This window comes from Protopterus annectens, chromosome 1.part1 (assembly GCF_019279795.1).
Source record: "Protopterus annectens isolate FY-2018-M chromosome 1.part1, PAN1.0, whole genome shotgun sequence".
In the NCBI taxonomy this organism is placed as follows: Eukaryota; Metazoa; Chordata; order Ceratodontiformes; family Protopteridae; genus Protopterus; species Protopterus annectens.
In genome coordinates this window covers 1,849,761,191-1,849,776,981 of record NC_056726.1, presented here as the reverse complement: position 1 = coordinate 1,849,776,981, position 15,791 = coordinate 1,849,761,191, and the positions used below count along the sequence as shown (strand labels likewise).

Sequence of the window (15,791 nt, the reverse complement as noted above, 5' to 3'; positions counted from 1 at the left end):
TGACAAACCCAATCTCTGTGTCATATACCTACAAAAAGTATATGTATCAAACCTTTTTCCTCATTCCCTGAAAGTAATCTTAGTGCCTGTTTGTATTTACCATCATACTGTCAGATGGATAGTACTAAATTATTGTCAGTTGTACTGTCTCATAGTGTATCTGTGGATGTGTGATGCATTCAGACCTCTCAGCTCTTTTGAAAATTTTAATTTATTCCATGAAACTTTAGGTTTACCACCACCCCTCACATAACCTTGCATCACATTTCTTGTCAGTTTTAGAAAATTGCTAGTTGTATCAGTCAGGAAACCTGAAATACATGCAGTAGTAAAGGCAGTGCGAAAAATACACCACCTGAACTCTTTGATCCGTTATGAATACAGTCGTTTTCTATCCCTGAAAATAATCTTCTTTGTTAATCCTCATATGTATTAACAGTAGAACTCTGCTGAGTATTTCACACGTGTTTTACCACATAATTAGTACAAACTGACTATCATAAAAATCCATAGTCTTTTACCAAAGCTGAATGTGCGTCAGCATTAACCTCCACTACTGTTGTTTTCATTATTAACCTTATATCCTGAGATTTTAGCAAATTTGCATAGTCTGAAGCAACATGCCAAAACCATTTCAGTATCAGTCATATCTATGAAGTCATATTCCTCAAAGAATGAAATCTTAAATTCATCATTCTTTATTCTGTAGCCCTTCAGTGGCAGTCCTGTTGTTGTGGTGACCAAAGGCTCACAATTGACATGTTTGAAGGGTTGACACGTAAACTGATATTGTTTCACCATTTCCATATTCCCTTAAACTGCTGCATCCCCTTCACAGTACTTATTTTGCAGGTGAATCAACTGATCTTTTTTATTTTTTATATCTAATCTATCTGTTAATTACTACATTTTCTTATTGCAACCTTTATTTTTTCATTAATTTTTTAAACATATTTATTAAATTATCATTTAAAACATAGGTAAACGATATTAAACTTGTTTCCATTTACATACCTTACACATAACATATATTTTTTTCTTTGTAATTGTCATCAGTCCAACATTACATAAATTGCTGAGTTCCAGCCTTCCCTTAAACCTCATTCTTCCTCCTTTTGAACATTATTCTGCATGTATTGTTCTCACAGTTTCCATTTATTTCAATACAATTTGCTCCTTCCCTTTTCTAAAGCTCCCTCTTCCAGTTCCTTTATCTCTTTTATGATATTCAGTACTTGAAATACAGTTGGTTTAGACTGTGATTTCCATTTTCTAGCAATTACTTTTTGGCAGCCAACATAATTAAACTGAATAAGCTTACTATGTGTAGGCAAGTCAGATCCTTTGTCTCAGCACAAAAAAAATTATATCCTTAGTTACAGACATTTGTTAACCCAGTATTTCTGACAGACTACTCTGTAGGGAATTTTTTAAATTTGGCAATTCATTATATTCCCAAAACACATGTCCCCAGTTACCTCTTTCTTCCCTATCACACCTCCAACATTTGCTATCCACCTGAGGTAAAATTCTTTGAAATCTGTTTGGGGAATAAAAATAGGAATGCCAACACTTCCAAGCAAAAATCCTAAACATTCTGCACTATATTGCTTACTTGGGAGCCATACAGATGTCTTGTCATTGGTCTCTTGTAAATTGCTTTTCCAGTCTCTTGTCCCAGTCTTTTCTAACCTCCTCTGATTAATTGTTATAGTTGTCATGCAATATTTTGTAGGCCGTACTAATTATTCCTTTTTTAACAGCAGGTTCTGTTCCAGATTCAACTAAAAACCCAAACAGAGGAGGTCTTTCACTGAAGATTCCCCTCTTTCTCTTTGCGGATATTCTGATGTCAGTCCTTGATAAGGATGGCAGTCTGTAGACTGCAGTCCAAACATCTTCTTGGCCTGATGCCACTCTGTTACCTTTTTCTCTGTAGTTATTTGCTCTCAGTACATTGGCTCCTTTACCAGTTTTCTCCAGTAAATTCCAGATCCCTCTTGCCTATTTTCTGTACCCCTACTTGCAGTCATACCTATTAGCAAAATCTCCTTTCTCCAGTCTCATGTTGGCTTAGTCCTTAAAATGCTTTCTCCTACTTTATGAATAATATTTTGTATGGTCATTATTATTCTCCTTAAGGATTTGCATCCAGTATCATACTCTCCCTTTCTACTTTGAATTATAACCTTCTGCTTGTGTTACTTCTATGAGCCTTAACTGTGGAGTTCTAATATATCTCTTCAGTTCAAGTAATCCTAAACTACCTTGTTCTATTGGAAGGAGCAACTTATCGCATTTAATTCTTAGTGTCCTTCCCTCCCAGATAAATTAATTTAACTCTCATAGGTTCATAGGTTCATACTAGGCTGTCTGCCCTAGGGCATTTATAAGCCTAGCCAGAATGTGTTTGGCTTTCGCCACCCATTTTAAATTTATTTTGCTATGCCCTTTTTCGAGGTTAGTATACTGTGCCTCTGTCTAACAGTGACACAGAAGTGATACCCGGGGTAAACCTACGATCTCCCATCCACTCATCAAGATTCCTCTTGAAGAGAGTCAATGAGGGACTCTGCCTAACCTGGACTGGGATTTTATTCCAGAGTGAAGGGAGCCTCTGGGTTGTGAATCTGTCCCTCCAGCATGTCCTATTTATTTCAGTGCTGAGGTTCAAGTCTCTCGAGCGCGTAGCGCGATGGGATTTGGATTTTCTGAGGTGTAGCATGTCCATTAATTCTGGGTTGGACATGGCTTTATATGTCAGGCACAGATCGCCTCTGAGCAGGCGGTATGCCACTGAGTAGAGCTGGCGTTTCTTTAACCGGGCAGCATATGGCACCTGTTTGAGCCCTTTGATCCTCTTGGTGAGGTACTTTTGGGGTCTTTCCAGTTGCTGCAGGTGTCTGGTAAGGTACATCCCAAAAGGGGCATTGTACTCAATTATGGGCCTGATGAGGGATGAGTAAAGAGGCACGATGACCTCCCCTGTTCTAGATGTGAATCCCTTCATGATTAGGTGGGCTATATAAAATGTTTTTCTAACCACTTTGGCCACGTGGTTGTCAAATGAGAGATTGCTATCAACTTGGGTCCCCAGGTCCCTAATTACTTCTTCTGTACTTAATGGATTACCACCTATGTGGTAATTTGTGGGCACTTTGTTTTTGCCAAAGGGATGACTATACACTTTTTGGCATTTAGCTTGAGGCCATGGCTCTGGCACCAGTTGTCTGTTTCTATGAGGCCCTTTTGGAGGATGTTTGTGTCGGCTGGAGAGTCGATTATGGCCCAGTTTGCAGTCATCTGCGAACTTGGTCAGCCACAGTCCTTCCGTGTTGGCCTGTACCTCCGAGAAATATATACTGAACAAGAGAGGTCCCAGGACTGAGCCTTGTGGGACACCACTTGTAACTGGTTTGGAGTCTGACATGGCTCCAGCAATTCTAACCATGTGGGTTCTGTCCTTGAGCCAGTTTACAATCCATCTAGTGACATAGGGGTTTATATTTAAGCTGGTGAGCTTATCTATAATGCCCGAGTGGGGTATTGTATCAAAGGCTTTTGCGAGGTCCAGGTAGGCTGTGTGGACCACCTTCCCCTCGTCAATGGCCTTGGTGACTGTTTCAAAGAAATCAACCAGGTTTAAGAGGCAGGATCTGCCCTTAACAAAGCCGAACTGAGTAGGATCCAGTGTCTGTAGGTCCCCAATATCTTTATTTATGAGGTCCGTGATGATCCTTTCCATAGCTTTGCAGACCAAGCTAGTCAGGCTTATGGGGCGATAGTTTCCAGGATCCGTTGAGGCACCACCTTTATGGAGAGGGACCACTGTTGCTGTACGCCACTCTTTGGGCACATATCCTGTAGTAAGGCTGAGATTGAACAGTAGTTTTATGTTTGGGTTTAGCTCTTCTTGGAGTTCATGTAGGACACAGCCCGGGACACCGTCTGGTCCCATTGATGCTGTGCGTTTTGCTTTGGAGAGGGCGGCTCTTACCTGAGCATCTGAGATGTCAGGGGGGGGGCAGCACTCTGCTGGGATAGATATTTGCCCTTTTGGTGGGGGGGGGAGAAGTTTGCGCTGAACCTGTCAGCTAGGATGTTGGCAATGTCTGTGGGTTCAGTGTATTTTTTGTCATTTTGGACTAATTCTGAGCATATCTGGGAATTACCACCCAGGTTCCTAACATAACTAAAGAAAGCCTTGTGATTATCCTTAGTGTCCTGTGCAGTTTTTCTCTCGAAGCTGGCCTTAGACAATTTTATGAGTGCCCGTAGTTTTTTGCTAATACTGATCAGTGATGCCTTCCCTTTTTGGGATTTTGCTCTATCATTTAGTAGCTTCCTCCTTCTATTGTATAGTTTGTTTATGGCTGGGGTCCGGAGGATTGGGTCTTGGTTTTATTTGGGATCTCATGATCCATGCATTCCTGAAGGTATTCATAGAATGCATTTATAATGGATTCTGCAGTCTGAGCCGTATTTTCCACAGGCCCGGGGGCTTTGAAGGATTCCACCTCGGTTTTGAGGAGTGTGAAATTTGCTTTAGAGAAGTTTTTCACTGTGGTTTTCTGGGCAGGGGGTGGGGTCGGGATGTGAATATCCATTGAGATTAGTTTATGATCTGATCTTACCAGTGAGGGATACACTTCTGGTCTGGAGCATAGAGTCCCCATGTTGGTGATGATCAGGTCCAGTATGTTTTCCCCTCTTGTGGGAGTGGTAACAAGTTGTTCCATAGCATTTGAGTTTATAAATTCTAGGAACTTTTGGGCTAGGGTGTTGGAGCTAGAGTAATGCTCCCAGTCTATGTTTGGGTAGTTGAAGTCGCCCAATATAATGGTGTTTGGAGAGACCTTCATATTTTCCAGTGTTCTCAGAAAGGCCGAGTGGGGTTCCTGGGTTTGGGAGGGTGGTCTGTAGCAGGCTATAAACTGGAAGGCAGTTTTACCCACTGTTAGTTGCACATGGATAGTCTCTGATGCTTCGTGCTTTGCCACCAACCTGGAGGTGTGGGTATCTTTGATGAATATCGATACTCCCTCCTTTTGTGGTTCGGTCCAAGTTTTGGGGCGAAAAGCATGGTATGAGGTATAACCTGGTAGTGCTGGGGTGCTCTCGGGAGCCCTGAACCAGGTTTCTGTTACTGCACAGATATCGATGTTCTCCATGCTAAGGAGAGTTTCGAGTGCGTGCATTTTGAGGTTAAGACTTCTGGCGTTGAGTAGCATTACTCTTAGTTTCTTATCCCTTGTGATACCTATGGAGGTGGGTTTGTCTTTTGAGCCTTGCCTAAAAAAGGCACTATGGGGGTAGCAAGAGCCTTTGCCAATATCCGAAGCCCAGGGTGACAGGTGCAAGCCGTCCCTAGCGAAGCATCGTGGCTTGTCAAGCATATCATCCCAAGCTGACAGGCATTGGATCCCCTTTGAATGACACCAGTACTTAAGCCATTTGTTGAAATTGATCATCTTGTCTTCATATTGTGGCATCATTCTTGGTGAGGGTAAGATGCTACTTAAGGTCAGGGTCATACCGGCCTGGGCTATATGCTCAGAGAGCTCCTTTATGTCTCTTTTCATGTAGTCCAGGGAGGTACGTCTCAGGTCATTCACACCAGCATGGACAATGACTGAGTCATATTTGTACTTGCCTTGGAGTGACCTGAGTGCTTGTTTTTTTAATTATTGTCTACAACTTCTCGTTGGGTTAGTAAAAATATACCTGACTCATATATAAAAGTAAAGGGACTAAAACCATTTTTACTGCTTGTATCTTACTAGCCATATCCATAAACAGCAGCTTCCAGTTTTTCATTTTTTTGCATTATCTTTTGTTTAATCTCTTTCCACACGTATCCTTAGCTGTCATAACAGAAGCCTTTTTAACCAATATTCCTAAATACTTCATCTTATCACGTCCTCATAAATACGGGTATTGCTGAACCAGTTTGTGTGTGACTACATAATTTATGGCTATAGTCTTGTTTTATCGTCATTAATTTTATATCACAAAAAGACTCAAAACTGTCTCAGAATATTCCACAGCACTGAGATGTCCTTTTCTGGATTTATCAGGTACAAAATCATATCATCTGTAAATAAAGTCAACTTTTCCTGATTACTATACCAATTATATCCTTGCTTTTGTGAGTTGTTTATTTTCTTTGCCAGTGGCTCTAAATATATTGCAAATAACAAAGAGGAAACAGAGCACCCCTGTCTGGTTCCTCTGTTCAAACACAGCTTTTCAGAGAGGACCCCCCCCCCAACTTTGCTTCTTACCACCGATACTTCATATAATCTTCAAATTAACTTTATTACTGTGTCTTACTGTATATACTGTGTAGTCTGTGTGTACTGTGTGTTACTTTTTTCCTGTCAATTTAAAAGTACTTGTTGAAAACCATTTTCTGAGGAGAAATTATATTTATTTTACTTTTGGGGCTGACAGACTGTTTTAAAGTGCTTTTTTACTGTGTTTTTATGTGAAAAAAGTGACATTTAAAGACTTTAAAATTTTACCAGCTTTTGCTGTTTGGGAAACATGAATATTTTGGCTAAGACTTGAGTCAGGTAAAGAAAAATTAGGAATGGCCGTACCATACAGAAATGATGGAGCACAATGCACAAGTAACAGTACTTTTCCACAGTACAAGTATAAAAAACTTACTGTTGAGAGCTTCTTGTCAGTTTATGGGAGATGGGTGCATCAAAAAGAAAGCTGCCTGTGGGTGTGTGTGGAAAGTATGTATTCTGTGTGAGTAAATTAATTACGGATATTCTTGTAAGGTGATGCAGTTTTATTTATAGAGAATTGAACAAAACAAAATAAATCAGTAAATATAACTATTGTCACTGCTCAAAATTTGTATAACGGGACTGACTATGAAGCTTTGCATCAGATACATCCTTGGTACTAAACATTGCTAAAACACAAGTACATCCAACTCTTTTTTGAAATGTCTTTTGGTTTATGTGAGCCACAGAAGAAAGTAAAGACAAAGTTTAGTTTCTGCATTGTAGCAGTACCTAAGTCAGTACAGTCATTGTATTTAATGATAGTCTGTTTTAAGTATGTTGTACAATCCCAGACTAAAATGATAATGCAGTTTGCTGTGTACTGCATCCTCAACTATAGCTGACAAAAACACAATATCCTGTGTTACTACATGGTAACTAATTGTATACTTGACAGTGTGAAAACTGCATTTCTATGACCGTGACTAAGTCTGAAGAAAAGTTTCAGTACCTTATGCTTATTTATTCTCTTTTTTTTTCTCAGGGGCATTACCATGTTGCACTATTTAATTATGATATTAGAGAAGAAATACCAAGAGATCCTAAATATTCCTTCTGACCTACAGCATGTGCCTGAAGCAGCAAAAGTCAAGTGAGTCTCTGAGATTTAAGATATTGAAGTATGCTATCCAATAGCACAATTTGGTAGACAATACCACAGACTAGTGTTATGCCTAGCTGTCAGAATATATTGCTCTCAGAAATGCCAGTTGAGTTATTTATTGAAGATTTGATTGCTTGATTGATTGGCCGATTGACTTAGTAATAAATAAAGTATGTATTAGTTGGCTGAATGTAATTGGTCCTAGTGGACAGTGGTCAGTATAGAATTGAAACCAAGAGAGTTACCTTAATCCAGAAAGACAGTACGTAACAAAATCAGGTTACCTACATGTATGTTAATTGCCAATAAAGTGTTATACATATCTTCCCAAGTATTATACAGAAATATATCATAAAGTAGTTCATATATGTTGAATCACTATACACACACACATATATATATATATATATATATATATATATGTATATGTGTGTGTGTGTGTGTGTCTACTTCAGTAGATTGACATAGCATAATACCAACATTTAGAATGCCGAGACAAAAAAGATTGCAAATGAACTTTAACTAATGTTAACAATGCCGAAAATGTTAAAAATCGAAAACCCAATAAGCATGTCCGCAAGCATCACAGAGGTTTTGAATGGAGATTGTGCTGGACTTAGAAAAACATCTTCTTAAGTTAAACATCATATGTAAGACAAACATTTTATACGTTTAATGGTTGTAACTAGAGATCACGGTATAGTGAGGAATGGGAAATGTACCCTTTTCCCCAATTTAGTGCGATCTCAGAGTTGGTATATATAATTTGCGGGGAGTGTGGGGGGTGCAGGGGGGCTTGCAAAAACATTTAAAAGGGTATATATTTCTTTTTTTATTGATGTGTTTTAATGTGTAGGTTATTTGTTTTAGTTCAAGTCAGTCTCCGTGGTGCTTCTGGACATGCGTATTAGGTTTTCAATTTTTAACATTCTTGGCATTTTAACATTTGTTAAAATTCATTTGCAATCTTTTCATCTCGGCATATAAAATTTCAGTATTATGCTATTTCAATCTACTGAAGTAGACCCATATATATATATATATATATATATATATATATATATATATACATATATATATATATCTACTTCAGTAGATTGAAATAGCATAATACTAAAATTTAATATACATACGTATATATATATATATATATATATATATATATACATATATATATATATATATATATATATATATATGTAGAGAGAGAGAGATGGTTAATTCAGTACAGAACATTTGAGTGAGTACAATTAGTCTGGAATGTCTGATGATAGCTAAAAGTACATAATAATATAATAATGTCTTTAGATAAGGGAAATAAAGTGACATGTATCTGACACAGAAAGAGTGTGGTTTAAGAGACATAGAACATAAGAGAAGGTGGCCATAGATGTGGCTATCAGAAAACTCAGTGAGAGTTAGCTGGAGGGAAAATAACATATGTGGTAATTCATAGGTTTTTAGATATGTACTAGGCTAAATAACGATCACCAGGACTTTTATAAGCCTCAGCATAGAATCCAACCCTGTTGTGTCTATTTATCATGAGCATTTAATGGGGGGCTATCTTTCTAGAGGTTATGTGGAGAGAGATATGTTAGTCTGGCCATTATTGTCTGCCTCTGGCTATCAGAGACATGGGGGCCAGACCTGTGTTGTATTTCTGATAGCCAGCTTACTGGTCATGCGTCTGTCAAACTTTAAAAGCATAAATTAATAAAGCTTTTTCTGCACAGTGGAGAAAGTCAGGTTCAAGTGCCTCTGACTAAGTTTATAAAAATGTGTGATTGTCATAGGAAATATTCTCAAACAATTACCACGTTATGCGTATTCTGTTTAGGAACAGACCATAATTTTGAATATTGTGACATTTACCAAAACTTTAATAAAACCAAGATTAAGGTGTCAGAGCTTTCTCTGTTTATGTAACAGAGAAGCTCTTGAAATCACCTGAGAGTTTCTCAAAGTTAAATATTAAGTTAAGTGAAAAGAGAAGTAGATTAACAGAAAAGAAGAAGGGAAGGATAAATCTAATATATATGAAAAATGTGAAAGTTCTAAGGAAGCAGTCTTTGGAATGAGTAAAAAAATGCAAGTTGTCCTATACTTATCAAATGAGAGTTCTTAAAATGGATAACTTTCAAAAACTCTAATCATAAACCAGTCACTAAAGTAACTAAAATCTCCTTTGTGACCTTGCTACAAAGAAATATAAAGATTAAATCATCATCTTCTTTGTACCTATTTGAAATTCTTCCAGGAATATACTGCAGGTGCAAGAGACGTAAGATCCTGAATATGTTATAGTATATATGGCTAAAATATCTCTGTTTAGAAGGTTTTGTCTACTGGGCATCTGACTAACTCTGCTGTTGGTTTCTTATGTCCAGTTTTTAATTATAAAATGTTTGCCAGTGGACTTTTTGGTATAGTGCAGTAAGCTGATACAGGGCAACAAAAGGCTGTGTATGAATGGGTAGATAAACAAGATGTCGGTATATGTCTTGTTTTGGTTTGCATCACGTTATAACACAAAGATATAAAAACACATACAAGTGTATATACAGCTATATACACATACATGCACATAGACCAAGGGATATGCACACACACATGCTCAAATGCATGGACAGCAGACACTCACATATGCACACACACACACGTTTCAGTGTCATAAACACACACACACACAAACACACACTGAAATCTGTCTGACTGTCTGATATGAGTAGAGCTTTCTCACATGCTTGATAATTAAATAAACACAATGTCTTGTATACCCTGTGTTCTGCTTTGCATCACAAATATACACCTACAGCAAGACATATTAATACTCAGATGCTGTAGCACATTGAGTACAAGAGGAGAACTGTAAAGGTTATAGGTCATATACTTCAAGAGTCAAAGAAGGCAGCAGAGCTAATGTATATTGCAGGCATCTTGAGATACTATACAGATCCACACACTGTGTTCTCAAGCCGGAAAAAGTTTATATCTGTGTTAAAATGAGCACATGGCAAGAGTTTGTAGAAATAAAAAACAGACCTAGTTCAGAAAGGTTACTGTGAGGTGTACACCTTGTGGTAAACTGTTCTGATTCAAAAACAGACTTACCATGGTGCAGCATGTTAAAGAGATCTGTGGTATTTCCACATTATGCAGAAGTAATGTATTTTTTCCAGAGCTTTGGGGCATAGCTTTCCTTGACTGAGTGGTTGATTAGGATGGAAACAAGAAAAGACATTGCATCAGCTATAAGCATGATGAATTTTGTTGATAGGTTTTCTGGGGCGAGACTAGTGGGTTTTAGCTTCATGAGAAGATCTGGTGGGGGGGGGGGGTTGAGGTCTGACATTTTAGGGCCCGTCCCTTCCTCTCGGTGCTTCGACCCTTGACAGCTTGGGTCTGATCCTGTCTGGGGTCCATGGATCCGAGGTGTTTCCCATCCATGCTTCTTCACCTGCCTCAGCTTCGAGGGAGATGGAGGGAGTTTCTCCTGATCTGTCACCCTTCCAGATTGTAGAAATGGCTTTCTCTGCTCTAAGAGATCCAACCTCTTTTACCTCTGATCCTCCCCATCATCCTTCACTGGATCTGAGTGCCGAGCCCATTGTCCCTGTCCAGGGTTAGTCTGCCTTGAGGAGCCTCCAAGTTCTTCCTCCCAAGGAGGCCCCTCCTTTCTTCCGATATCTCCCTTGAACACCCCACAGAGGAGGTTCCTCAAAAGAAAACATGCAAAAGGAGGTATATTGACTGCCCAGTGGAGTCACTCACAGAAGACATGGACTTTGATGAGGGAGAAGGATCCCAGTGATCACCATCCGATGATGTCTACTTTGGAGACATCTTGGAGATCCTTAGGCAGAAAGGTGGCTGGGTGGCCAAATCTCCTTGTTATGAAGAGTCTGTGTTCTTAGATGCTTTTGGGGCAGGCCCATCTATGTCTTGGGTGACCCTTTCGATTGATGGCCAATCCCCAAACGCCTGGATAGGTTTCTGGTTCCCCCCAAAGACAGACTTCATTGGTCCAAGAGTGTCCCTGTTGATGCCATTGCTGTAGCAGCAATAGCATCAACAGGGACACCCTTGGACCAGTGGTGTCCCTGTTGATGCCATTGCTGTAGCAGCAGCCAACAAGAAGGAGCTAGCGAAACAGAGCTCCTCTGTACATCCACCAAACAGTGAGTCTCAAGTGATGGACAGGTCTGGTAAGGACATTTACGCCTCAGCTACGTATGCACTGGGATTGTTAAATTACTTGGCACATTTCACTCATTTGCAGAGATACTTGGTCAAGGAGCTGTCCTCTCCCTTGCAGAGACCATGTTGGATGAGGACTTCAAGAAAGTATCTCTCCAACTGGCTACTCTTACTTCTCTGTCTAACTGTTCCATGAGGCTCATGTCCCATTCAGTGGAGGGTACCCTAAGGGCAGCCGCCTCAGGCATTGCAATCAGAAGGCATGCCTGGATGAGGCTTTGTGACTTTGTGCAACACTTTAAGGTGTCCTTTGTCAGTACCCCTTTTGATGGCTCATCTTTGTTTGGGCATTCTGTCAAAGAGACTCTTACCTTCAGCAAGCAGGAAGGAAAGATACTATCTGCCATTGGGATCAAGTTTTCTACCCCTCAGCGTGTTTTCTCCAGAAATCAGCGAGGAGGTAAGAAGACTTGGTTTTGAAAATCTCAACCCTCTTTTCAGGATCAGTGTGGGGATTCTTCCTTCAGAGGGAGAGGAGGAAGTTTCAATGGTAGATGTCGCCCCAGAGAAAGAGGGGGTCTGCAGAATCAGGACTTCAGAGAATCTGTCTCTGACAAGCCCTGTTAGTGCTTCTGAAGTGCTGCCCAGCTGTCCGTCTCTGTAGGCAGTCGGGGATCATTGTTCCCTGCACTTAGACGCCTGGACCAATCGGACAACAGATGCCTCGGTGGTAAGCATAATTTCTAGAGGTTATTACTTTCCCTTTTCACTTTTACCGCTGGTGGAACAAAAGAAACTCTTCAATGTTCTAACCAGTCTGAGGGAGCATGCAGTACTGGAAATTTAAAAATTACTGCAAAAAAGAGTCATCCATGAGATCCCAACAGAACAAAGAGGATTTGGAACTTATTCCCACTTCTTTTTAGTGCCAAAGAAAATGGGGGAACCTAAGACCCATCCTCGATCTGTGCAATCTAAGTCATCATGTAAAGAAGTCAAAGTTCCGGATGGTTACAGTTCAGTCCATTCTACTGCTGTTTCACAAGGACAGTTGGATGTGCTCAGTAGACCTTCAGGACACATACTACACATCAGAAAAGACAGATGCTGCAGAAGTCATTTGCACTTCAGGCTGGGAGCCAGTCATTAACAGTTCAGGGCTCTGCTCTTTAGACTCACCACAGCCCCCATGGTGTTTGCCAAATTCATGGCAGTAGTGGCAGCCCACCTGAGGCTGAAAGGATTCCAGGTGTTTCTATATTTGGCCAACTGGATTCTCACTGTTCCAGTTCCACATCATCTACTTCAGACTGCTGGCCTTGTCAGGTATGGTTCCCCTTTCTCTGGTCTCAAAATATTCCCCATGGATTCTGGAACCCAAACATGACCTCCTCTCTCATCCATTAGGAAATCAACACCCCAATCTACTCACCCTCAAACTGACAGCTTGGTATCTCCAATTCCAGTAATTCTACAACTGTCCAGGCTTGCTTCCCCTGTTTGAGACATAGTTTTAGGTTCTCATAAAGCTTCTACTAAAACATGTATCAAAGCAAATGGAAAAGGTTTGCCATTTGGGCTTCCAAAGAGAATATCAATCCTTTCTCAGCCCTGTTCCAGCCATCCTTCCATTTCTTACGTTTTTCAAGGAAGGAGCTAACTTTTCCACTATAAAACTCCAACTGGCAGCCATCTCGAATTTTCATGCTGGAGATGTTTTTGCCTCCCTTGCTAGGTCTAAGTTATGCAAAGCCTTCATGAAAAGGATTTTTCTGTTTAGACCTCCGATAAAAGATCCTAGTCCACTGTGGAATCTAACCATTGTACTTCTAGGACTAACTCAAAAAACATTTGAACCAGCTAATGACTGTGAAATGAAATTCCTTCCATGGAAAATCATCTTGTTGGTAGCTGTTACTTCAGTAAGAAAAATTTCCGAGCTTCAGACCTTATCTTCGAAACTGCCTTACGTCATCTTTCACAAAGATAGATTTTTCTGTCCATACCAATCCATCATTTATGCCTAAGGTAGCCACAGAGACTAATATTAACCAGTGTATACAGTTTCCAGTCTTCTTTCCAAAATTTTCTAACAAGGGCGAATATATTTTGCATCTGCTTGATGTTCATAGGCAACTGATGTTCTACCATCATAGAACAAGACAGTGCAGAAAATCTGACCAGCTGTTTGTTTCTTTCTCACCTAACCATCTAGGTCAAGCAGTTTCCAAAGTTATGTTGGCTAAGTGGATTACTGACTGTATCTCGCTGAGTTATTCAAAAAATGGATTGAAATCACCTCGTCCTGCTAAAGCCCATTCTGCTAGATCTATGGCTACATCATCGGTTTTCTCCTCCAAACCGTCGAGTGATCATATTTGTGCTGTAGCCACTTGGACAAATATTCATACCTTTGTGACACATTATAAATTTGACATTGCTCTCTAGAAGTAGAGCTTCTTTTGCTTCAACAGTGCTCCGGCATATCCTTCCTTGAGGCCACCCGAGTGTAACATACCCGGGTACAGTGACCTAATAGTGAGGAAGCATGAAAAGGACAACATCAGGTTTAGAAGTTATGTACTTGCCATAACTTGGCATCTGTGTTGTCCATTTTCATTCTTCCTCACCTTCCCTCCCAGCCATTCCCCATCCTGCCAGCTCCTGAGGATCTATTGGATTTATGGGAACCTTTATGTTCCTGGTTTGAGACTCTGATTTCCTTCTATCTATTATGTCTCTTTATTCATTAGGCACTAAAGAAGCAAACTTGATCTGAGGAAGCTACAGAGATGGCGGAGCATTATGGGCAGAGAGAGCAGCTCAAGACTAGGATCCAAATCTATGAAATGCAGCCGAGTCAGATTGGAGGGTTTGATCTGTAACCCAATCGTAAGGAAGAATAATAACAGACAGCACAGATGCCATGTTATGGTAAGTACATAACTTTTAAATTGTGGAGATAGGTGTGGTCTGGCAACCCAGTTTATTAGTATGTTTGGCAGGTTTAGAGGATGGGGTGGGTTAGGTCCTTTGTTTTTGTTAGAGAGGTTACAGAATTGATGAAATATGAGTAGAACTGGCTAGCAGTGCTTTCAGAGTGATTACTTAAAGAGGGGGTTGCTTGACTAGACTGAGCTGGATGAAGGAGCTGATTGATTTTAGGGTTGAATTGACTAGAGGTTTACAGGTTTATGTAATACATTATTTTGTCTGATTTGATTTTAGCTGAGTTTCTTAATTTGCTTATATGTTAGTAGGTTAGCTTCAGTTTTGTTCTTTTTCCAGAAATAACAAAACCTGTCCCTTTGTTTCTTTAATTTTTTTTAATTTCTCCAAGTCTTTTGGGTTTCTAATAACGTGACAGGAATGGACCCCATTCCTAAGTTAAAGTACGATTAAAGTTCACGAAATTTGTAATGTTTCAATCTTTGATGTCAGCCAGAAGTGCTGTTCGCAGCACCTGCAATGTTCCCAGTAATGACTCCTTCTGCAGTTTGTACAGAGTTACACGTATTGGTAACATATCTAAATACAATTGTAGATTCTTTTTTATAAGACCCGTTGCTCCTACTACTATTGGAACTGTCTGGGTATCTTTCTTCCACATTGCTCTAGCTTCTCCCTGCAAATCTTGATATTTTATGACTTTGTGTCTCTCTGTATGCAAGACAGTGTAGTCACTGGGTGTAGCAATTTCAATCATCAATGCTAATTTTGTCTTCTTTTCATGGACCACTATATCTGGTTTTCTTGCATCTATCTTTTGAACTGTTGGTAATGGGTGACCCCATGTGATGTAGACTTCATCATTTTCTGTGATGCTGTGCGTCTCATGTTTCCAGTGCTTTTCAGCCACTTCAACACAATAGGGTTTGCACAATCCCCAGTGCAACAGTCTTGCCACATTATTTTGCCTTTCAGTATACAGACCTTCTGCCAGTAGTATGTTACAGCCAGCAACGAGATGTACAACTGTTTCCAATTCTGTTTTACAAAAGCTATATTTGTCTGTTTCTCCCACATGTTCAATGGACTTTGTAAACCAAAGTGTACGTAGCCCACTATTTTGGGCCGTCAGTATTAACCTTTCATGTTTTGGTTTGAATTCACCTTTCCTTAACCATTCCTGCATTTGATCCTGAGCAACATGGGGTTCTTCCAGAAGTTTTCTATACTTACTATAT

General features: G+C 39.8%; 1 protein-coding gene across 3 annotated transcripts in view; it reads left to right on the top strand.

Moving 5' to 3' along the window:
* Positions 1-15,791, top strand: part of DAAM2 (dishevelled associated activator of morphogenesis 2) — a 3,932,565-nt gene that overhangs the window by 3,188,699 nt on the left and 728,075 nt on the right. For all 3 annotated transcript variants that reach the window (XM_044084849.1, XM_044084851.1, XM_044084855.1), the window contains exon 21: positions 7,285-7,392. In XM_044084849.1, the coding sequence (XP_043940784.1) occupies positions 7,285-7,392 (108 nt within the window). The remainder of the gene's footprint in view (positions 1-7,284; positions 7,393-15,791) is intronic.